At 39.6% G+C, this 26,551-nt stretch overlaps 1 protein-coding gene across 1 annotated transcript in view; it reads right to left on the reverse strand.

Annotated features, from left to right (window-relative positions):
- The window catches only part of LOC136876911 (MAD2L1-binding protein), a 38,083-nt gene extending 21,588 nt beyond the window's left edge, over nucleotides 1-16,495 (reverse strand). The window contains exons 1-2 of the mRNA XM_067150665.2: nucleotides 15,948-16,495; nucleotides 3,946-4,029 (exon numbers count right to left, since the gene is read on the reverse strand). Of these exons, the coding sequence (XP_067006766.1) occupies nucleotides 3,946-4,029; nucleotides 15,948-16,127 (264 nt within the window). The 5' untranslated portion in view covers nucleotides 16,128-16,495. The remainder of the gene's footprint in view (nucleotides 1-3,945; nucleotides 4,030-15,947) is intronic.
- Between the last annotated feature and the right edge of the window lie 10,056 nt (nucleotides 16,496-26,551).

Here is a 26,551-nt window from a genome sequence, read left to right on the forward strand (position 1 = left end):
GGGATAGGGAATAGCTAGGAGTGTGAAGAAAGCGACCATGGCTTTAATTAGGATACAGCCCCAACATTTGCCTGATGTGAAAATGGGAAATCACGGAAAACCATCTTCGGGGCTGCCGAGAGTAGGGTTCAAACCCGCTATCTGCCGAATGCAAGCCGATAGCTATGTGACCCAAACTGCACAGCCACTTGCTCGTTAAGGAATGGCATTACTAGCATCGATCATACCGTAGTCACATCCATGATGTCAAAGCTAAGGGAAGACTGAGACAGGTGAATGAAAGTAAAAAATGGGTCCAGCCCCTACCAGGTCCTGCCATCAAAGAATGGCATTAATTTCCTCTCATGTTTCAATTTGCTTGGATGCAGTAGTGGTTGACAACAAACATTTTTAACTCCTGCCGTTGTTTATGAAGATACATATGAAAATGTTATTAGCATTATATCATAGTATAGCAGGCTAACAGGACAGCAGTGTAATAAAAAAAATTTGAAACAACAGAGTTACCTAAATAAACCCAGTGGCAATACTGCCCACAATGCAATCTATGCAATAGAAACGTCACAACACAGTTTTAGTGTTCATATAGGCTAGAAAGAGCGATGTCAGTACGGAATTTACAATAGAAGTTTGTGATAAAAGCAGATATTTTGTACTGGTCTATCTAAATTGAATTTAAGGGTTCCACTTTTTCAATACAATTCTGTTACACAGGATTATGTTACATGTTTATTGTGGTAGCCTACCAGTTCCGACATTTTTTAATGTCATCATCAGCCTATCACATAAACCGAGCAAGAGGACAAAAATATATAAACAACAATATACACACATTGACACAATTCATGTAGGCCTAATGAAAATTCACACTTAAAAGTAAAAATCATATCTAAAACAGGTAGCAGTGTTTACAATGCATTTTTTTACTATTGTTTTTACAGTAAACAAAGTTGTATTCCTCTTTGAGACTCATTTTACCATGTCACAACGAGTCAACAATCAAGATTTTAATATGTTTATCAAGTTTTTAACTCACATTCAATCATAAACTCAACATTATGAATGAGTGTTTCCAACAAGTTTAAATAAGACTATTATGCTGCTAACGCGTTGTAAACACTGCTACCTGTTTTAGATAGAATTTTTACTTTTAAGTATGAATTTTCGTTACCTGAATTGGATCAATGTGTGTACTGTTGTATATATATATATATATACTAGCAAGATACCCGTGCTTCGCTACGGTATTATACTGAAATTTATAATTGAATGCTTATTGTTTTAGATATATAATCCCCCGAAATTCGCGAACTGACTCGTTTTCTGCGAGAATCCACCAAAATTCCCGATCTGACTGGTTTTCTATTATTTCACGGCACGTTTCCTCCCATTTTTCAATCTTCCTTTCCAGCAATCGATTTCGTACTTCCCGGGCTAGGCTCAGATATTCCTCCCGGTCAGTTGGGTCCGTAAATCTTTGCCATCTTTTCCTATAATCATTTTTAATATGGATAAAATCCTTCAGGAGATCCGGCGTGGTGTCATATTGGGTGCCTTGGCGGCACTGAACCCGCGGCCGGGCTGCATTCTTAGTCATTTGTCCAGGAGCCGTTACCAGCGCGGTCCGCACATTTGACGACGGTCCGGAATATTATTATTATTATTATTATTATTATTATTATTATTATTATTATTATTATTATGTGTTGCTGGAATGGCTGATGACAGGGAAAACCGGAGTATCCGGAGAAAAACCTGTCCCGCCTCCGTTTTGTCCAGCACGAATGTCACATGGAGTGACCGGGATTTGAACCATGGCACCCAGCTGTGAGAGGCCGGCGCGCTGCCGCCTGAGCAACGGAGGATACTTATAAGTACATTAATAACAGTAAAATCAATTGGATACACCTCCTTCTACACCCCAACGCCGTTAAGTTTATTTACCGCCACCCCCCCTAAAAATATTAAAATAATGCTTGTTTCTTTATATTTAAAGGAGATTCCAAACACCAATGTTCACGTCTATTACCTTCAGTTTTGAAATATAAGTATCACATAAAAATAATTTACTTTTTTCACTTCATTTCACAATACTCCCCCCCCCCCCCCCCCGAAGTGAATTTTCCCCTCAAAAAATACTTGTTTCTTTAATAGTAAAGGATCTTCTAAATACCAATTATCACGACTCTAACTTCTTCAGAGTTTTTGATTTATGTGTCCTCATGAAAGGAATTCAACTCCTTTACACTCCCGCCCTCCAAGATGGTTTCCCCACCAAATGCGTTTTTCTTTGTTTTTAAAGGAGATCAAAATACGAATTTTCACGTCTGTGACAACTTTATATTTATTAGATGTATGTATTCTCATAGAATTAAGTCAATTAATTTTTCAATTCTTTCACCCCCCCCCCCACGCCTTCAAGGGATTTTCAGAGAATACGTGTTTCTTTACTTTTAAAGCAGATTGCAAATATCAAATTTCACGTCTGTAACATCTTCATTTTTGAGATTTCAGTAGCCTAATTAAAAGAATTCAACACCATTTTCAGTCACTTTTACCCCCCCCCCTTCCACCCGAGTGGTATTTCCGAAAACTAAAAATACACGTTTCTTTATGTTTAATAGAGATAAAAATACCATTTTTCACTTCTATAACATGTTAAGTTTTTTTAGATATACTGTAAAAATTCTCATTTTAAAATTTCACCCCTTTTGAGTTCCCCTTAAGCGGAGTTTCCAAAAACAAATCCTATGTTTCTTTACATTTACAGGAGATTCCAAACACCCACTTTTTACATCTGTAACATTTTACGTTTCCAAGATATTCTGTAGATATATTCTTTCAAAAAATTCACCCCAATTTGTCACTCCTGTTTAACCGCCATTAATTGGATTTTCCAAAAACTAAAAAATACGTGTTTCTTTATTTTTAAAGGAGATCCCAAACACCAATTTTCAGGTCTGTAATATCTTCAGTTTCTGAGATATAAGTAGCCTCATTAAAGGCATTCAACCCCTTTTTCACCCCTTTTCACTCCTCCTATTGCGATTTTCCGAAAACAAAAAAAATACGTGTTTATTTTTAATGAAGATTCTAAATACCAATTTTTACATCTCCAAACTTTAAAAGTTTGGAGATATAGAATCACTCATTTTAAAAATCACCCCCATTTTCACCCTCCCATTAATTGGATTTTCCAAAAACAAAAAAATACGTGTTTCTTTATTTTTAAAAGAGATCAAAAGTACCAATTTTCAGGTTTGTAATATCTTCAGTTTCTGAGATATAAGTACCGGTATCCTGATTAAAGGCATTCAACCCATTTTCCCCCATTTTCACCCTTTTTCACCCCTCCTATTGGGATTTTCTGAAAACAAAAAAATACGTGTTTCTTTAATTTTAAAGAAGATTCTAAATACCAATTTTTACATCTGTAAACTTTTAAAGTTTTGAGATATGGCTACACTCATTTTAAAATTTCACCCCCCTTTTCACCCCCTTAGCGACGGAATATCCAAAAATCCTCTCTTAGCGAGCACCTACATCTTAGTATGAATATATCCCCAAAATTTCATTTCTTTATGTCCAGTAGTTTTGGCTCGGCGATGATGAATCAGTCAGTCAGTCAGTCAGTCAGTCAGTCAGTCAGTCAGTCAGTCAGGACAAGTTATTTTATATATATAGATATATTTTTTTTTTTTTTTGTCCTCTTGCTCGGTTTATGTGGTAGGCAGACGATGACACTAAAAAATGTGTCAAAACCGGTACCACAATAAACATGATGTAACATAATCCTGTGCAACAGAATTGTATTGTATTGAAAAGGTGGAACCCTTGAATTCAATTCAATTTACCTTTGTGATTCTCAGTTCAATACAGAATAACTATGAAGTTTTTAACTGTGACTGGTCTATCTTACAAGAAACTTTCTTAATATAGACAAACCTTAAAAATCTCCTCCAGAGCTTCAAAAGCTTCAGATGCCTTGTTGTGAAGTCGTGCTTTCTTGGCACGTGATGCAGAAGTTTCCTGAAATAGAGAATGCAAGTAATATTAATTTTAAATTTGGCTTCCGAATTTCTAAGATAATTTGTTCCCCCATGGCAAACTGGCGAAAGTGACAAACTAGGGAATTAGTTCATATTTTTGGTCTAGATCTTATTATGTATATGTCTACCCTTTGACAAAGTCTCACATCTGCAGCTCATTCTGTATGGCTAACACATAAAACCAATAATTAAATATAAAAATTGATTTGACATGAATCACAACTTCTTTCAAATCTCGTAATTTTTTGACAATTTGCACATTCGTTAGTTTGCCAAAGGAGGGACGATATGATATATCAAAGATGAACATTATTTCTAAGATTTATTTCTGTTATCACTGTACCAGTAAGCTATAGAGGAATAATATAGAGGGTATAACGAATAATACAAAATGTTTAACATCATCCTATTAATTTTGAAACAAATAAGGAACTTTCAAAAAAGTATCACGATTCATATTAAAGGTTATGAAATGCACTCTCTTGAATGTCAAATGCAAGTTTAATATTTTGTTCTACAAGTCACTTAATGCTACCATCAATAACAAGCATATGATAAGGTGATGATGATGATGATGATAATGATGCTTGTTCTTTAAAGGGGCCTAACACTGAGGTCATCGGCTCCTAATAGTATGAAATGAAATGACAAACAAAAAGCTCAAAATCATCCACTTACCAAAATAAAATAAAATGTTATGAAGAATGAAGGACATGGACCCAAAAAACAAAAACAGTGGATCCGACTCAAAAAAAGATCATAAATAATAGTATTACTGACCAAAGGACCACTTATAAAGCAATATCCTGAATCGAGGATGCTTGATGTCCAAAGGGGTCCAAAATCCAGGTCAAAGGCCCCTCAGAATGGTACTTATCGCTACTAAAGTAGAACTAAGGTATTTGTCATGTTCGGGTACTAATCAAAAGTAGCGAAGACTCATGGTGTTCCACACATGATGGTACTACTCACAAGTATTGTATGTTGTACAGGTAACGCAGACCTATTGTGTTTCTCACACAATGGCGCCACTCATAGCCAACGCAAACCGATGAGGTTCCTCACCTAAGTGTACTAGTCACGGGCGCCGGTATTCCCATGGTGTTCTTCACATAGTGGGTACTAATCACTGGCAACGCAGACCGACGGTGTCGCTCATATAGTGGTACAACTCACAGGCAACGGCCAGACCCGCAGTGTTGCTCACATGGGTACGACTCACGGATACTGGAAACCCACAGGGGAACCACTCTCTGCTGATACAAATCACAAACCTATTTCGTACCTAATATAGTGGTACTACTCGCAAGTAAAGGCGACCCATGGTGTTTGCCACGTGATGGTACTAATCAAAAGTAGTTTCATGGTTCTAAGACAATCATCCCTTGGTCGCCCCTTTTAGTCGCCTCTCACAACAGGCAGGGGATACCGTGGGGGTATTTTTCGTCTGCGTCCCCCACCCACAAGGGGTAGAAAGAGAGAAAAAAGAAGGAGAAAGAAGGGATCCGTCACTTCGAAAAATGAAGTACCAGACGAAGAAAGGCAAGGGCCAAGAAAGGCGTGAAAATGAAGGACTCCCTAGGCCTCGAATGCTCTAATACCGTTGGGATCAGAAAAGAACAAGAGTTGACCAAGGGAGGTCGAACAGGATAGATGAAAGTGAGGAGCCTGGCACAAGTAAGTGGAAGTATTGCCAAGACTCAGCTAATGGCCCCATGGTCGCCAATCCACACTTCCAAGATGAGACCCCCTTGGGCCCCTTTTAGTTGCCTCTTACGACAGGCAGGGGATACCGCGGGTATATTCTACATGTGCGTTCCCCATCAGCAGGGGGTAGTGTGTTTGGTCCGCAAGAGGTATTTTATTTCCCTCAAGTACGCCGGCAAGCCGGACCTCCCTATCCGCTACCTGGGATGCGCCACATGGGAGTATCACCTCTCCCCCTGCTACACCAGCGTAGTAGGTTCGTGGCATATGATAAGGAATAGCCTAAGTGTTAGTCAAGAATAGTTTGGTAATATGGTGTGATGCAGAAGCAGAAATAGGTAGGTCTCGAGATGAAACTAAATGACTGAGTGACATGTTTAAAGAATTCAATATCAAAATAACCTGCCCAAAAACAGTTGTGCTGTCAATCAGTAAAAAAGTCGAATAAACATCATCCTGGATGATGAAAACTTTGACAAAGTGGATCATTTCAGATATCTTGACAGTGTGGTCACAGAACATAATTGATACCATGCAGAGATCGCTAGTAAAGTCAATAAAGGAGCACACTTATATTGGATTCCCAAATTCTACAAGAACCAAAATAAAAATTTACAACAGTTTCCTTACACCCATCGTCACGTACAGCCTTGAAACCTGTACTTTCACCAGCATAGTTGTAACAAGCTCCAAGCAGAGGAAAGGAATAGGGCATCACAACAATGGTGCAAGAAACAAAATACAAGATCAAAAAACAAGTACTGTATATATCAACAGACAGTTAAACCAAGACAGACTCCAATCCTCAGACCTTAATGCTACTCTCGATCGTTCAAAGATGGCGAATCGAGTAGCCAGAAATGTGGGTTTGTTTTGGTTTGTTGTTATCGTATGGTGTGTGTGTAATTTCATAAAATTTGATAATACATATTAGTTTCTTTGGAGAATATAAGTGTGCGAATGGATTTGTATGAGTCAGTGGACACTTAGGATCTGTAATTATATGCAGTATTGTGGGAATGTACTTGTTTTGATTGTGTTGTGGACCAGGTTTTTGTCTAACTATGGCATTGCCTCTCATACAACTATTCTTAAGTTTCCTACGGAATAAAACATTAAAAGGAAGTGGTTTAGGAATATACATTGTGATTATTTTGAAGTCGATGACAAAACTGTAGTGTGCATACATCATTTTGAGAATAAGTCTGAGGTTAGGGAAGACTTTTCTCTAATTCCAAACTATTTGTGTTCCTCGAAAAATAATTTAGATAGAATATAATTGATATTGTAATATTCCGTCAGTGCCTATGTGCTTCAGAGTGTCGAGTGATTTAGATGCGCGTGTATTTTACAATAATCTGTGCTTACATGCGGAAATGTTTGGCTGGATCTTGGAGTATAACAAAACTTATAAGTGTGATAGATGGAGCAATGACTTGACTTGGAAGGTTTAGGTGGGTTTGTAACGCAGGATTTTACACTACCAAAACCTTCCGTTCATGCTTGTGGTTATCTGTTTAAGCAGACTACACCGAACTGAAGCTCGTCCATGTGGTTAAAAATCAATGTTTAGAGTCAATAGAGATTTTGCACTCATGTTCTGTAATGGGTAAAAAAATATTTTATCTTTAGTGCCAAACATTTCATTACTAAAGTTACCATCATTGTGTGAAGTGCTGCTAAGCCATATGTCAACATTATGTTGACATTACCAGGGCCTTCATTGGTTTAACAATCATTTTGGGTGTACTTGGGCTGAGTGGTTCAGACGCTTAAGGCGCTGGTCTTCTGACCCCAAGTTGGCAGGTTCGATCCTGGCTCAGCCCTGTGGTATTTGAAGGTGCTTAAATACGTCAGCCCCATGTTGGTAGATTTACTAGCACATAAAAGAACTACTGCAGGACTAAATTCTGGCACCATGACGTCTCCAAAAACTGTAAAAGAAGTAGTTAGTGGGACGTAAAGCCAATAACATTATTATTTCGGGTGTCCTTCCCTTTCATTTGGGTGCTGAATATAACAAACTGTCCATCACTTCAAAATTAAGGCAACAAATTATGTTTCACAGTTCTCATGAGAGCGAATAAATTGAGGAATTTTGCACCTTAATTTATTTTGAAACATTAAAAAAGACATTATAAATATAATTTTAACAGTTTTATCATGTATATTCTTCTAGCCAACGAAGTGAAATGTAAGAGACAATGTTATGTGACTAATTGAAATTTATAAGTAAGCTTGTTTTTCTCTTTTATAGTAGAATGTATGCAATGATAGTTGATTATATGTGGTGTGTACTTGTTGGCGAAACATTTTTGTACATGAAAAAAGCGATTTTCAGTATGATGTTACATTTAACATGATAAATTACTGCCATTTATATAATATGTTCGTGATATTTTCATGTTAGCCAATACCAGCAATCCGGCTACTTCGGCTGCCGTTTTTTATTTTTTATATTACGGTCTGAGGATTGGAGTCGGTCTTGGTTAAACAGTCACTGAACAAAACCTAATCTAAGGCCATGTTAAGCTGGTTTTGTCATTAAAAACAGATGGAACTAAGAAGAACTGCAAAAAGGTGGCTGAAAAGTGTGGATGAAATGAAGAGGTTATGTAAGTCTCTAGTAAGACCTCACCAGGAATATTTGATACGAGAACAGGAAAAGATCCAAAGGAAAAGCAGCATGACTTGTTCTGGGTGATATCTGACAAAAGTGTAGTGTTACGCAAATGTGGCAGACTTTGGGCTGGGAAGACTTGGGAGCAAGGAGATGAGCTATTCAACTAAGTGTTATGTTCCAAGCTGTCAGTGAAGCGATGACATGGAATAATATTAGTAGACAAATAAGGTTGAGTGGAGCTTTTAGAGGTAGGAATTGGATTCATTTATCAAGGGATATGTTCGATAAATATTCAAGTTCATTGAAATCATTTTAAAAAAGACAAGGCAAACAGGAGGTAGGGAATCTGTCACCTGGGTGATAGCCCTAAACTCAGATCAATAATGACTGAGTGATGCCATCGAATTCAATAGCTGCCACTGATGACAAAGAGGAAAATACAGAAAGCTCATACCATTGATCAACAATAACATTAGGTAAACTGACCATTGTTTGTTGTGATGTGCTTTGTGTGTCTGTTGCCACTCATCTCCGATAGATGGGATTACTGCTGTATACCGATTTTTTTTTAAAATTTGCTTTACGGTGCGCCAACACATATAGGACTCGTGGCAAAGATGGGGTATGAAAGGGCTAGGAGTGTGAAGGAAGCGACCCTGACGGTAATTACGTTACAGCCCCAGCATTTTCCTGGTGTGAAAATGGGAGACCATGGAAAACCATTTTCAGGTCTGTCGACAGTGGAGTTCGAACCCACTACCTGCCAGATGCAAGCTCTCAGCTGCGCGCCCCTAACCACACAGCCACCTCACCCGGTCGTACCGAGAATTACACCCTGCCTGTATATTGGCGGGAAGTAGCTGGAGAGATGAATAACTTTCTGATACTACTGATATGTAACAAACTGATTCATCATAGCATTCGAGCCATTCAATTCCTACTCTGAGGCACCGACTGGAATGTGCAGTGTGCACATTTAACGGAATAATGACAGAGAAATGTTCATGACTGTCTGCGGTCTGGTCATTCCAGCACTGGAACTTTGGACTGTTAGATCAGCACTGCATAACTCTTTCTTAAAAGTGAGAAAATGTGTGTTTTTTTTATTTGATCAAGTATTTTATATGATAACATTACTTCTAATCGCTACATTCCTACTGATGACTTCAGGTAGGAAAACCACAAACACAGTCTTTCTGAGAATCCCGTAGCGAAGTACAGGTACATCAGCTAGTTAGGTTATTAAAGTAAATGTACATCTGGGGGCGAGATGGTGGGTTCCTAGACATCGCAATGAACACTCTCTCCTCTAGAAGGAATTCCAAGTAAGATTTGGATTATTTGCATTTCCTTATAATGTTATAAACATTGGGCTGCGGGATGTAAAGTTATATCCAGAACTCGTCACAGGAATATGAGACACGCTCTAGTCAGGATACAGAACTCCTATGCCGGGAAGATAGCATGTCAGGGACAAGGAAGATGACAAACTTCTGTGGGTTTCTTATTTTCAACACAGATGGCAGCCATGTGGCCACACATGATGCAAGCTCTAATGGCAAGAACATGAATAGCCTATTTCCTTCGTCACAGCTGCCAATAGAAACAAAGAAAATGGTTGCATTTTCTGATTTTACACTGTCTCACTTTTGATTTTTCTATATACCTAAGTAAGAACACTTCCTGCGGCAGGCTGGTGGGTCTCTAGCAAGCATAAAGGAAGGATCTCTCCCCTCAGCTACTTCAGGGAGGGTAGGCCTATAGTAAAACATTATTTTTCTATGATTCCAATCATGTGGGTCCAAAGCACCACCGGGAAATGATCTAGACTCTGGTGCTTCTGTCATGGAGGATAAATCCACAACTACCACAGTAACAAAATGAAAATTCTAAACTTTGTTCCATCAGGCCTGTTACTGAAGCAAAAAAAAAAAAAGCACAAAAGCCAGTAATAACCACGAAGATCTCAACAAATAAGGCTTATACAAGGACCTACCTAGAAAGACACAAGAAGATTCCATCGAGCAAAAGGCAGCCAAGATGGTAGGAAGAACAAAGAGGGACCCTTACCTAGTATTAAGACCTCAGAAAGTACAAAGAGCTGTGAAAGTATACACTGGCAGACAAGAAAAGTGGATCACTTAAAAAAAAAAAAAACCATAATAAATTGTTAAACACCAATTATTAGAGGGAACTGTTCCATTAACTACATTAATTTTTACATTAAGGCAGTTTCTAATGTGCAGAGGTTTGAAGAATAATATGATGTTTAGATATCACTTTTCACCCCTAATTTTATTGCATCGACTAGCAATAAAGACCTTTTAAGTTTTACGATACTTTGGTGGAAGCTATTAATGGATTATCAGTGTGTGACACAATATTTGCCACAAAGGAACATTTCCCTTTAGTTTCTCTTTCACATTTGACAAGTTAAGATGCCTCTTGGCCCAGAAGACATTGCAAGAGCAGTGGCGTTGGTGGATGATGGACGCAGCATTCGTTGATGCGGCTTATGCCATTGGTGCATCATATGGAAGCGTCCATTGACGATTTCATGAACTCAGTACCGGTACATACTACAGGCGACCTGAATCAGTCTGTCGGAACTCTACATCTACTACAGATGATAGGTTCCTGGCCATCCAAGCCGGAAACCGACTCGAGGCAGTAAGCAATGTCACTCACCACGAGGACTCCGAGAAGCCAATTTTACCACAAGACCACCTGTTAAATTGGTTCACAACTTACCCCCGTCCCAACACAGAGCAGCTTGATTACAGTTTGCGCATCAACATTGGAATTGGACTAAGGAGCAGTGGCCAATGGTAGCCTACTGCTCACAGAAGAGTCACGATTATGTCTCTGGTCACCTAATGGTAGAAAGTAAAAGAGAGAGTGTAGAGAAGGCATGGGGAGCAATATTCACCTTGCAACATCTTCAAGAGGTCACCATTTGGTGGTGGTTCCACCATGGTATGGGCCGGTATCAGTTTTGAGGCCTGGACGGAACTTTGTTTAATCGATGGAGGTGCTTTGTTTGCACACAGTTTCGTCGTAGAGGTGTTAGCAGTGCACGTAATCCTCTTTGCTACCTTATTTGGTAAAATTTCATCCTGATACATGATAATGCATGCCCCCATATCGCTCGCTGTCTGGTGGAATATCTATGCAACTTCAGGATACAAACCCTTGACTGGCCAGCTCGCAATCCAGGCTTCAATCCCCGAGAGAACCTGTGGAATATGAATGTTTGGCGTCGCAACTTCGACACCCTCAATGAAATGCAGGCAATGCTACTGGAAGAATAGGCGTTCATCCCCCAGGAAATGATCCAGGACCTTCTAGGTAGCATGCCGCGAAAAACGGAGGCCATAACCATCGCGAGAGGCAGTAACGCCCTATACAAAGGCAAGATAAGTGTAGTGTCATCAAGAAAACTTTCAGTGGTATATTCGTAAGTTTGCTCAGTGAAATGCAATGTTAATTTAAGGTAAGGACATTTAATTTACATAAATGATAGCATCAAAGAACTTCTTGGATAACCTTTAAAAAAAAAAAAAAAAAAAAAAAGAACTTCAATAATCAGTATGAAGTACGCAGAGCACTAGTTAACTTCATTTTATATTAATATGTTGTAGGAATGAAAAAAAAAAAAGCGACGCATACAATAAATAGGCCTAAATACAGTTTTTGGACTTAAATTAAAGTGATCTAATTAAAGTGTCCGCCAGTGTAGGAACATTCCTATACCTTGAACCGAAAGAAATTCACAGCAGCATAGGCCTATCAAATAGCCTAAATATCACTGCACCAGACCACACCAGCACTAGCTTGTTCACAGCAAAAGAGGTTGAAAGCACCCTATCAAGGATGAAAAACAGGGCGGTAGCAGGGCCAGATAGCATTTTCAGCGAACATCTCAAATAATCAGTTAAAACTCCATTCCCACCTTTTACAGATATCTTAAACTTGTGATTAGGAATCATTCAAATGATGCAGAAAACATCTAAAATAAGGATGCTTTATAAAAGGGAAGGAGGCCTGTACGACCCAAACATTCACAGGGGGATCACCCTGGAAAATAACCTATTAAAGTTACTTGCAAGACTAGTGACAAAAAGACTCACTGAAGAAAATAACAAAATCCCAAAAGAGGTAACATATTCTACTTCAGAAGAGGGAGATACACAATCCAAGCAATAAGAAACCTCACAGATGACACTGAGAACACTCATAGGCTACCGCACGGCAAATTTCACACTATGGTCATCGACTTCTTGACAGCATGCCACTGTCTAAACAGAAATATAGGCTAATTTCCTCAAATCGTCAAAACTAGAGTTGATAGGGGAAGAAAATGAACAGCTCACAGGCCTCTGAGAAACAATAGTCCTAATTTGATATTGGTTGCTGCTCCTGCAGGATGCTTAGCAAGATTCTTCACAGTCCCTGAGCATTAATCAGCATTTGCTATTTTATATATATTTTTTGAAAATATTTTCTGGACGAGGTCCACTAGACTCCATTGTCCAGTCCGTGTCACATTAATAAAAGTGGACTGTGGAAGGGTTTAAAACAGCAATGCAATTGCTTAGGGTACATACATGACTACGAGCAGCAGCTATGAGGGCCATAGGCCTATATAACATCAAAACGCTCACCAGACTTGCATCTCAGATCCCCTGAGCAATCTATTGATCAATGTTGCTAAATATGGTCGTGTTCAGGCAATAAGAGGTGATGATTTATATATATTACATATATACATACGCAGATGGCATGGCTGTGGCGTCGCACAATACTAAAGGAGTATAACAGACAATCAACACACTGAAGAAACAGGCAGGCAAAAACAAACTAAAGGTCAACGCAGAAAACAGTGAGCATATGATCTTCAGGAAGGAGTAGCATCCATGAAAGAATGTTTCATAAGTACAAGCTGCTGCACATTGCAGATAAATTTAAATACCTAGAAAAATCAAAGTTTCCTTAAAGCAGCTCTCAAAGTATTTAAATATACACGTTCAAGACTGGTTTTCGAGCTTGTTGGAGAGCACAATTCAATGGCAGAAGTAGGATATAAGTTCACTCTGTTATACATGGACAACTTGGAAAACGGAGAGATGAAGAGGAAGAAAATTTCACCAGTCACTCGACAGCGGTTAGGATGAATGAAAATCATGGGTCGTCACAAACCAGGACCTTCCACATTTTGTAACTCTCTGGCAGTGTATGACTATCACCATAAAATTTTCAAGCTGAAATTTTACCACGAACCCAACCCTAACTGCATAACTGCATGTGTGAAATCTGTGACTGCTACCATGTTGTTAAGTATGCAAACTGTGAATTATATGTTCCAGATTACTTAGGGCCTACACTAATATAATAGAGTTTGAGGGATGTTCCACCATTCAACACATTGTAAAATATATTAAATTTATTGGGTGAAGACCGGTTTTGACTCCCTTAGAGTCATCATCACTTCTTGTTGAATATGAAATCGAGAGGAATCTGATAACAATCATCATTAGGGTTGCCTACATACAACTCGATTGGTTGACATAAGACAGCATAAAAAAAAATTGTACACATAATGATGATTGCCTAAAAACACATCAATGGGTTGCAAAACATAGCCTACACCTTGAATTGTAACATACACATGGTATGCAATACTTGGAACTTAAAAAGTTCTTAGTTCTGGTTTAAACTGTCGTGTGTTCATGGAACAGGGAACACTGGAAACATATGCACTGGTTGAAAATATATATAAATCTACATGAAACACATATAATGATATGAAACACATGGCACTTTAAGAATGTTCTTGGACTTGATTGTCTAGTTTCTATCTAATTAAAATGGATGAAATATACAGGCCTACATACATTGAAATGAAATGCATACAAAGACATAAACTACTTGGCACTTAAAAAGTTTTTAGTTCTGGTTTAAAAACTGTTGTGTATTCGTGGAACACTGAATAGACTTCTTGATCTTGTTTCATTCTATTGGAAACAAATGCATTAGTTGAAAATATATACACTGTCACGAAAATTTATAGCTAGGGCCTACATTGATATGAAACACATGACACTTTAATGCTCTTGGATTTGGGTTGAAAAATACTGTTGTACGTTTGTATAACTCAGCATAGACTTATCAATCAGTCTTGCCACAATCATCTGAAAACATGTGAACCTTTTGAAACAAAACTTAATGACTAATTATACCACACAATTACATGAAACATTTGGTAATTTACGAAAGTTCTTGGATCTGGGCTAAAACACCGCATGTGTGCTTGAAATACGCAGAATAGACTTGTTCGACCTTTCATCTACTTGCATAAATGAATCACCCGAATATATATACACTGGCTTGAAATGCTTGATATCTTAAGAAAGTTCTTAGATCTGATTTAAAATTATTTCCGTGCGTTTGTGGGAAACGGAACATAATCATTGGTCCTGTTTCAATCAACTTAAATATATGATATAGTTGAAATGAAATACGTTTGACATTGAAGCATTTAATAAATGTAGAAAATGCTTGTTTTAGTTTGCATAATCTTGCAGTGCTTTAGAATAATATGGAATAAACTTATTGGTAAATTTAAATTGGCTGAAGAGATGGGGGAACATCCTTCATTATGGAACACTTGCTTATGCAGTTGTAACTGTCTTTGTGTGCATTTCATTTCAATATGTATGTATTTCATCCAATTTAATTAGACAGAAACTAGACCATCAAGTCCAAGAACATTCTTAAAGCACCATGTGTTTCATATAGATTTGTATATATTTTCAACCAGTGCATATGTTTCCAGTGTTCCATGTTCCATAAACACACGACAGTTTAAACCAGGACTAAGAACTTTTTAAAGTTCCAAGTATTGCATACTATGTGTATGTCACAATTCAAGGTGTATGTTTTGCAACCCATTGATGTGTTTTTAGGCAATCGCCATTAAGTGTACAATTTTTTATTATGATGTCTTATGTCAACCAATTGAGTTGTATGTAAGCAACCCCAATGATGATTGTTATCAGATTCCCCTTGATTTGATATTCAACAAGAACTGATGATGATTCCAAAGGAGTCGAAACCGGTCTTCGCCCAATAAATTTAATATATTTTACAATGTGTTGAATGGTGGAACATCCCTCAAACTCTATTAGTTATACGTCAATACGGAAATGAAAATAATAACCTACGATAGGGCCTACACATCGAACTCTACCTTATTAAATATTAGCCACAAAGAAGGAACAGATCAAATATAGGTACAAGCACCAATAATATTATTAACAGAACTTTGGCTAGCAATGAAAGAAAAGTTTACATAACTAGAAAGTCAGTACAGGTAAAAAATTAACTAAGAAAGACTGAAATACCGGCGAAAAGTAGAATTTTCTCCACAATTCCAGTAAAAAATATACATGATGAACGAATAAATAAAAATTAAAAATCGGGAAACACGAAGAGTTCCTCATATCTAAATATCACATGTCAGATTTAACCTATAGGCCTATGTGTGATACAAGATTCCAGCCACTCACCTCACACTGGCTCCCTTTCTTGCTTGCGACGAACTTCAAGTAGTCATACGGGTATGGTATTTGCTTTTGACAAGCGATATATTTTATAATTCTAATAACAATTTCAGTGTAAGTTCTAGGCAGTTCCTTCTCTGACATTTCATAGTTTATGATTACAGGAACATTTCTTTTTGCTGCCATGTTCAAAATCAAACAAACTGTGATCTGAAAACGGCACGACTAAGCGAGACCACAGAACAGATTGACTGAATAACACAATCACATAAACCAGCAGAAACTTGTTTAAATCAGCACCCAAAAATAACATCTATACTCTGACAACACAACACATCTCATTTCGAAAGAAGTTAGCTACCGGCTGTTGAAGTATACAAACAATGCCGCCAAACAACTGTGAATATCGTAGAAGTCGTACACTACAAAGTGAGAAAGGCTTAGGGCAAAAATAAGTATTACGGGCCAATAAATTTGTACTCGAATTTAAAGGTTACAATAAATTGCCGTGGAAATGGACTTAAAAGTCACTAAGTTAACTCATAGAACCTCTACTCCATGTTCTTGGGATTGTTATATTGGCATCACTTGTTAAAGTGATACTGACTCAGAACGCCAACACAACAAATGTTAAATTCTTCCCGGTTAATAATTTCACTAATGTAAAACCGTAGGTAGCTATCTCCAAGAGTCCATGACCTTGAAGGCCTTTGGAGTAGTGGAAGGTAAAGGATTAGGCTTATGTCTTCTGGTATGGGCTGGAACAAATTCGTTACTTTCATTTAACTGTCTCAATCTCACCCTTGACTTTGAGCCTTTGACACTGTGAATGTAAGTGAGGTATGAATGATGCTAGTCAGCGCCTCTAGGAGGCGCTGGATGCTAGTATTGCCAATCCCTGTCATGGTTGGTATGACGTCGACCCACTGCCGGATTAAACCCTACTTGGGCCCATAGGCAGTTGATTTCTTCTGGGAGTCCCTTGATAAATACTTACCGGTAGTAAATTTTAATAAAACAGCTAATAAATCCCAACATTATCAAATCATTAAAGTTACATTAACATTCCAGTTACCTTAGAGGAAAACAGTATTACCATAATTTTGACATGGCTAAGCAATATAATATGAAAAATGAACCCAAAAATATTTTAAAATAAAATGTGTCCCTACCCTCCCCCTTCTCCCCTACCAAACAGAAAAGAACATGTTAAATCTAAACAAACTAACATCGCTTTAAACATTTTCTTCCTTACTTTGTGTTGGTTTTTTTTTTTTTTTGTTTTTTTGTTTTTTTGCTTTACGTCGCACCGACATAGATAGGTCTTATGGCGATACTTTGTTTAATAGGTACATCATTTAGATTATTCAGTTTAAATAATAGCAAGAGAGTTTAATTGTTATTGTGCCACTGAAGTTCACTGATAACCAGTAGAGGCGATTGGTGGTTAGATGTGGGAGAGGGGCAGAAATTGGACAGACAAACAAACGTACCCGAGTTTGTGAGATAGCGTACGGGGTGGGGAGCTTGCAGGTGAGGGTGATATACATCACAACTGGGGAAGAAACTACAAAATGGTAAGATTTTGAAGCTCTCTAAGCGAATTTCGACAGTGAGGTAAAGGTTGACAGTTTACCAGAAGTGCGGCGATAATAGATTTTTGAGACTTTGATTCAATATTATACAATAAAACTTTCACCAAAGTGAAAATAATTACACATGTATTATAATTAAATAGAAGCACTGTGTTGTTATACAATTAAAGATCATTTAGTATATGACTACACACTAAGAAACTAACGGACACCAAAGAGACGCGCGGCAAGTTGCTGAATCATACCGCAGTGTCCATGAACTTGGCAAAAAATATACCCCTGTTACCCTTCTGCACAACATATCCAAAATCTCCACTACTTGCTGTGGCACTATACAAATCGGTTTGCCACGTCATTTTGTGCATATTTCCGCTAATAATTGCTTTCTTTTTAAACGATTCCTATAATTATTACTAGTTTCGGCCGGTTAAAATTAATGTTTTCTCTACAAAGTGAGGGTCCCCCCTCGCCCCCCTCCCACTAATCGCCGTTACTGATGGCAACATTTAAGTAGTTTTAACTGAAAAATGTCCGTTCAACAGAAGAATCTCGTACAAATCTTCAATGCGGTCATAACATTTCCATATATTAATTGTCCTTTGTTTTAAAACATGTGTCGAGCTGCATGCTTTTTTCCCTTCATGTCTACACGTCATGAGTATGAAACACAAGTGCTATTTGAACGACAACCATTATTTTAAAGAAACTCAGCGCTCGCCATGGCAATTCAGAAACTACTCGAAAATGTGTTCGTAAACTTATCCGCAGTTCACACAACTACATAATTTACTACATGGGATCTAAATCTGATCTGCTGTCTTGTGGCCCCTAGCAGCGCGTGGCCCATAGGCAGCAGCCTATTCTGCCTATTGGGTAATCCGGCACTGCGTCGACCGTGGTGTGACAATGTCGCTCATGGGGTGCGTTGGTGCATGTATTTCAGTGGGCTTGACAATAAATATGTAATAGCAACATCTGGCTCGATGAGGAAAGCAACAGGAAACTACTTCACTCGGCATTTCTCTTGGCCGGGCTGTTTGGCTCAGACGGTTGAGGCGCTGGCCTTCTGGCCCCAACTTGGCAGGTTCGAACCTGGCTCAGTCCGGCGGTATTTGAAGGGGCTCAAATACGTCAGCCTCGTGTCGGCAGATTTACTGGCACGTAAAAGAATTCCTGTGGGACTAAATTGTAGCGCCTCGGCGTCTCCGAAAACCGTAAAAGTAGTTAGTGGGACGTAAAGCAAATAACATTATTGTCATTTTCCTTAGTGGTGGTGGTTATTGTTTTAAGAGAAAGTACAACTTGGCAACCATCTATGTATATAAAATAAGAGTTTTGTCTGTACATTGCTCAGAATTTGAAAATAATGATATTTCTGTATCGATCATGTCCACAGTAACAAGGAAATCCATATTTTACTTTTCCGTAATTTCTGTCTGTCTGTCTGTCTGTCTGTCTGTCTGTCTGTCTGTCTGTCTGTCTGTCTGTCTGTCTGTCTGTCTGTCTGTCTGTCTGTCTGTCTGTCTGTCTGTACACGTATCACGAGTAAACGACTGAAGATAATGAAAATCGGAATGTAAAGTCGGGGGATGAGCCACTACAATCTAGGCTATAAATCATTCTCTTCACACTGAGTGAAATGGTAGTTTAGGGGAAGGCCTAAAAATGTAATTCTCAAATATTTATGTTAGTGGTTCTGTCGATAAATAGTACATAACTTAAGTTATATAGAATTAAATTTCTGATCATTTATGTCTTATACAATTTACTGAACCGACTATGATAGCACAGATATTCATGAATTTGTATTTTTATTTCTGAGTCCATATCAACGCCGAGCCACGAGAAAATGGGTTAAGAGAATTTAATGAAAATCGGTAGGCCTATATATAGTCAGGGAATAAAAAAATACAGTCTGAACTAAAAACAATTATATTCACTCTGGATGAAACTGTAGTTTAGGGGAAGGTGCCTAAAATTTAATTATTAAATACCTAGGTTAGTGGTCCTATCGAAAAGTACTACATAGCAAAAGTTATAGAGAATACAATTCCGACCATTTATGTTTTATTCAGTTTTACTGTACCGACTATGACATGAGTGGTATTTCAGAGTGTGAAGAAAACTAAATGTGAAGGCCTACAATATCGAAAGCGCATAACATTGATCAACAATAACATTACATTGACCATTGTTTGTTGTGATGTCCTTTGTCTCTTATGCTGCCAGCCAACCCCGATAAATGGCATTACTGCTGCGGACCGAGTATAACAGCCTAACTGAATATTGGCAGGAAATAAATGGGGGGCTAGAAAACTTTCTTCTTTAGTATGCTATTCCTCTGGTTCATACATTTTCTGATACTGCTGGTATGTAACACACTGGTTAATCATAGTATTCCAGCTATTCGATCCCTACTCTGACGCGCTGTTTTGAATGAGCAGTGCACACAAGTAAGGCAGAAGCTCACTTAGTAGTAGTAGTAGTAGTAGTAGTAGTAGTAGTAGTAGTATGACCTGGTCTAGAATTACAATGTAGGCCTATTCCAAATTATAGCATGACAATTCACTAAATAACTCAAAATTCAATCCTGAAAAGAGCCTTTTCTTAAAAAAAAGTTATTCCTCTTCACTTTTATTAAATTCTATATTCATTTTATTCCAAATTAGCAGTGAAGAAGGGGTTTCTCTTCTAGCTTGGAGGGAAAATTTGCCAGCAAGTCGGATAGATTTTTTCGCCGCCAGTGTAGTGAATTGACATTTTCCGACTCATCGGGTACTCCTAGGAAACATATTAGTAAAAGAGCACATCTTTTGCCCTGGGACTCTCCACTATTACAACCCCTCCTCCCGCCGAATAAAGACGAAGAATGTTCACGGATCACGGTTGCCTGCGGCTTGGTCTTTCCAGCTCTGGAATTTTGACTGTTATATCAGCAGCATAGTAATGTTTGTTAAAAGTGAGAAAATGTGTGGTTTTCATTTGGTCGAGTATTTCATATGAAAGCATTGTTGTTAATCGCGCCATTCCTACTGGCGTTATTGTAATGACCTATGTTCATTTAAGTTGGGAAAACAGGGGTTCTCAACCTTTTTAAACCAGAGAGCACATTTGCCACTTTGGTTTAGTTGATGAGCACCACGAGAACTTCGCCACTACCCCATCCCCTAATTAATATTATTTTCCTTACCCCGCAATCCCATTTCGATTTACTGGGACATATATGGGATGACGCGATTTCCAAGTGATGTTTTACGGCCGGATGCCCTTCCTGACGCCACCCTCAGAAAGGGATAAATGAGAGATGAAATGAGATATAAAGTATTTTACTGGAATGAAATTAACAGGAGGTAACCAGAGTAGCCTATCTGGAGAAAACCTGTCCCACCTCCGCTTTATCGCAGCTCAAGTCTTACATGGATTGACCGGGATTCGAGCTCTGGTCCCACAGGTAAAAAGCCAGCAACTTATCACTTTCGCAACGGAAGGACCTTATTATTTTCAAATTAATATTGAAAATAGCAAAGATCACTACTGCACAATATGTTAGGGATAATAAGTACTATTGGAATTTACTCCATTATTGTATTGAAGCTCCTACAACCACACCTCTCCAAACCAAACCAAACCAAACCCCATGGCACCACAGCCCTTGAAGGGCCTTGGCCTACCAAGCGACCGCTGCTCAGCCCGAAGGCCTGCAGATTACGAGGTGTCGTGTGGTCAGCACAACGAATCCTCTCGGCCGTTATTCTTGGCGTTCTAGACCGGGGCCGCTATCTCACCGTCAGATAGCTCCTCAATTCTTATCATGTAGGCTGAGTGGACCTCGAACCAGCCCACAGGTCCAGGTAAAAATCCCTGACCTGGCCGGGAATCGAACCCGGGGCCTTCGGGTAAGAGGCAGGGATGCTACCCCTACACCACGGGGCCGGCTCCACACCTCTCCTGTTCTCTTATTTTCAACAGCACCGTATTCTCCACCATCTGTCACCATGTTACTGTGCATTGGTTTGCCGTCACTACTCGTCCGCCTCTGTGGTGTAGTGGTTAGCGTGATTAGCTGCTACCCCGGGAGGCCCGGGTTCGATTCCCGGCTCTGCCACAAAATTTCAAAAGTGGTATGAGGGCTGGAACGGGGTCCACTCAGCCTCAGGAGGTCAACTGAGTAGAGATGGGTTCGATTCCCACCACAGCCATCCTGGAAGTGGTTTTCCGTGGTTTCTCACTTCTCCTCCAGGCAAATTCCGGGATGGTACCTAACTTCCCCCTTCCATGGCTCTCCCTTTTCCATGCCTCTCCCTTCTAAACTCCCCATCCCCCCACAAGGCCCCTGTTCAGCACAGCAGGTGAGGCCACCTGAGCGAGGTACTTGTCCTCCTCCTCAGTTGTATCCCCCGACCTGATATATCACGCTCCAGGACACGGTAGAGGTGGGATCCCTCGCTGAGTCCAAGGGAAAAACCAACAGATTAAGAAAAAAAAGAAAGTATTTACTCGACCCCATGCCTCAGCTTTTGAAGCAATCTCGGTAATTCACAGCGGGCACGAACCCACTGTCTCCCGAATACTGGATACTGGATACGTTTTGTGTTACTTGTTCCCCAAAATAGTGTGAAGTTTTCACTATTTGAAATCTAGCGAGGACTGCAGATCGATCAGTTCCATCTCGGCGTGGGTTAAATTACACTGCTGTATTAACTGTATGTTTCTGAGTGAGTTTACGGGGAATTGAAATGGACTTAACACAATGTTGAATAACGTTTCACTTAATTCTAAATAAAATGCAAAAACATGCCTAAAAATCTTTCAGTAATTCCTGCAAAAGTCAGAAGGACCTTTTTTTTACACTCAGATTGGGGACGGTTGAGACTGAGTGGCGTACTAGTTTTGCGCGAAAAGAAAATAGTTTTCTGTAAGTTCACAAACTGTACTTTGTTGATCTTGAAGCCGCGTGTTCAGTTCATTCAGATATTGAAACAGGTCTACGACGACAGCGAGGTTGGTTATTAAATCATCCTTAAACTCCGGAAATTTTGAGATGTGATTGTTAAAAGGAATAAATTATTTGATTTCTTCAAAGAGCTCCCAGACTCTAGAAATTGGCTAGGGCTACCCGTGACTATACCAACGAACATCTGCGTGAATGATCAGTTCAGAATGAGGCTTGTGAATAAGGTGCTGATAAGTCATTCGTTTACCCGCGGCTTTGCACGCGTGAAATTCTTAAGAATTTTAACCAGCAACAACTTGCACGTGTTTCGCCTTGAGGTAAAATAAATTCGAAGAAGTCCGGCCCTTGCTGAGGCAGGTTACCTTACAAGTCGTGTCTCGCCTCCCGTGTCTAGCCTCCTTACCCGGTGTCGTCCCATTTGCAGTCACTAGTGATGTGCGCGAGTGACGCTTGGACTCGCGAGAATCGAGTCTGGCGAGTCCAAGCCTCGCCGAGTAACCCGTGCGAAGTACTCGAGTCTCCACTGTGACGTCATGATTCGTAACTGCGACCTGTTGCCGAGCAGTCGGAAGAAATGCCCCAATCATTAAGTACTATTACAACAGCTACGTAAATGATGACCATAACGTGAAACACGCGAGTGTAAGACCGTAACATAATTGTTTCGAAATGCCATTCGTTCAGTTTGTCACACAATGATATTCTTCCTTTTCTCCTTCGTCTATATTTAGTTGGGCACGTTCATCACCGCGCCTCTGTAGCGTAACGGTTAGTCTTATTAACTCCCACCCGTGGAAGCCTGGGTTCGATTCCCGGTACCGCCAGATATTTTAGAATGTCAGGAAGGCTGGTATGTGATCGAAATGGTACATGCAGCTCACCTGCAATGGGGGTTTTCCCGAAAGGAGCTGCACCCCCTCGGGATGAGGATATGAGTTTGCATACTTGCATTATATCGCCCAGTAGGTTAGCCTTTGGTAACTTGAGATACGGAGTAAAGATTAGGAACATAATTTAACTATTCATTGTAGGCTTCCTTCCCTCTTCCTTGTCTATCCATTCCAATCTTCCCATCCCCCACCAAAGCCTCTGTTCAGCATAACAGGTGGCGGCGCCTGGGCAAGGTACTGGTCATTCTCCCCAGTTGTATCCCCCGACCCAATGTCTCACGCTCCAGGACACTGCCCTTGAGGTGGCAGAGGTGGGATCCCTGGCTGAATCCGAGGGAAAAACCAACCCTGGAGGGTAAGCAGATTAAGAAAGAAAGATAGCAATCTAGCTGTATCCCTATTTTACATTAAAAATATCTTAACACAGTCGCTAGTTACGTAGATTCATCTGAACACACTGCAGACAATTGACAGTGCGAGACGCAAGGTTGGGTAAGGGGCGCAATGTTCACACAATGATTGTAGAGATCAGATATACCACACACAGCTTTAACAGCTTTGCGGTCAGGTATTCTTTGTATGTGTATGTATGTTGGGTAATCAGCCCGAAGGCTGGTTTGATCCTCTGCAGCTTCGCCAACAGCTGTCATAAACAGCCTAGGCGTCACTGAAGAGGCGTACTAGGGAAACGAGGAGTGAGGTAGTTTCCCGTTGCTTTCCTCACCGAGCCAGCAGTTGCTCTTACATATCAGTCTGCCAAGCCCACTGAAATGTATGCACCAACTGACCCTATGAGCGATATTTTCACACCATTCATAACAGGGACTGGCTGCATAAAGAATGGTATTACTAGCATCACTCATACCTCAGTCACTTTCATATTGTCAAAGCCAAGGATGAGACTGTGACAGGTCAATGAAAGTAACAAATTTGATATAGCCCATACCAGAAGACATAGTGCACTGTAAACACTACATCTCGCCAGCAAAGGCATATTCTTTGTATATATAATATAAATAGATTAGTCGAAAATGTACGTTTCTGATCTCTACAATTTCATACTGTCCACGGTAAAATGAAATGGCGTATGGCTTTTAGTGCTGGGAGTGTCCGATGACATGTTCGGCTCGCCAGATGCAGGTCTTTCGATTTGACACCCGTAAGCGCCCTGCGCATCATAATGAGGATGAAATGATGATAAAGACAACACACACACCTACCCCCGTGTGGGCAAAATTAACCAATGATGGTTAAAACCCGCGACCCCTGTGACCAAAGGCCAGCACGCTAACCATTTAGCCATGGAGCCGGACTGTAGCTAATAAGCATCTGTGTCCACACATTCCTTAGTTTACGTTACAATATGGTTTTGTTGTGTAGGCCTATACATGCATGTAAATACGGCATAATGTACATCAGTTTGTACATTATATCACTGTGCATTATTGGGAAACGGACCCAATACTTGTCCTTGGTCTACCTAAAATATTAAGCATCGTGTTGTTTCCATACACGGCTCGCAGATAACGCTGCCAGCGTCCTCGGCCTCGAGTCCGGACTCGAGTACCTCGAGTTTTACGACCCCAGACTCGAGTCTTCGCGAGTCCATTCGCAGCCCATCACTAGCAGTCACTCAGGTAGAATACAAAAATAAACTAGTTTTGACGGGTGAGACATTGTCCCATTTGCGATCACTCTTATCAGTGGGGATATGGAATTCCCTACTCAAGGACTGGTATATACAGGCAGACAGCCTTTTAAATAACTGGCGACAGCTGCGTGCTAGGATTCGGATGCTGAAACTCATTAAATTAATTATGTTTACCGCTTGAGTACGATGCGTTAATATCGGGACAAGAAGACTAAATAGGACTTATTTGTACCTTTTATTTAGGGTTAGCAGATGGTTATGGGTGTAATCAAAAGATTTTTGAAATGCAGGACAAAAGCAGGGCGTATTAAACCGTTAGTTAAACTTCTTCAAATTCAAAATAAATGTTTTGCTGTAACACTCTACTTCCTCGACATTGCGACCCTTTTTGGGTTGTGTCTTGATTGCGGACAAGGCAAAAACCGTCCAGATTCCGAACAACTAAATATACCCTGTCCAGATTGCGAACAAGAGATTAGTGTTTACGTGGGATACATAAAACAGATACAATTTTCAAAACAGTCTCATATGAAATTTTTGTTCTAGTAATAGTAACATTAACTGGTACATTGGGATGTTTTAGATAACCCAACAATATTTATAAAAATATTTTTCTTATTGAAAATGTTTAATAATTTAGTTTGGGGTAATCTTATGATTTAGAATATCCTTTTTATTGTGTAACATAACTAGAGGGGCATTTGTTTATGGTGGATTAGTGAGAGTTGTATTATTAATAGATTATTATTATTATTATTATTATTATTATTATTATTATTATTATTATTATTATTATTATTATTATCTTTTTGTGTTACTAGGTCTTATGGTGACGATGGGATAGGAAAGGCCTAGGAGTTGGAAGGAAGCGGTCGTGGCCTTAATTAAGGTACAGCCCCAGCATTTGCCCCGTGTGAAAATGGGAAACCACGGAAAATCATCTTCAGGGCTGCCGACAGCCGAACCCTTAAGCTGCCTGTTCATGGAATTCGGACGAAACGCTACTCGGGCGCTTCGACACCTCAACACGCGCACAGCTATGAAGATAGGTGTATTTGCTAAAATACGCTCCTTTTGTAGACCATTGGCAGCGTCTGTCTTCGGATCCCATGTAAAAATTATTTGGTGATACATTTAGGGTTACCGAGCGAGTTGGCGTGCGGTTAGAGGCGCGCAGGTGTGAGCTTACATCCGGGAGATAGTAGGTTCGAACCCCACTGTCAGCAGCCCTGAAGATGGTTTACCGTGACTTCCCAATTTCATACCATCGTTCCTATCCCATCGTCGCCATAAGACCTATCGGTGTCGGTACGACGTAAAGCAGATCCTAAAAGTAAAATAAGTCTTTCTTTCTTTCTTTCTTTCTTTCTTTCTTTCTTTCTTTCTTTCTTTCTCTCTTTCTTAATCCGTTTACAGTCCAGGGTTGTTTTTTCCGTCGGACTCAGCGAGGGATCCCACCTCTACCGTCTCAAGGGCAGTGTCCTGGAGAGCGAGACTTTGGGTCGGGGATACAACTGCGG

The sequence above is a fragment of the Anabrus simplex genome, chromosome 7, assembly GCF_040414725.1.
Source record: "Anabrus simplex isolate iqAnaSimp1 chromosome 7, ASM4041472v1, whole genome shotgun sequence".
In the NCBI taxonomy this organism is placed as follows: Eukaryota; Metazoa; Arthropoda; class Insecta; order Orthoptera; family Tettigoniidae; genus Anabrus; species Anabrus simplex.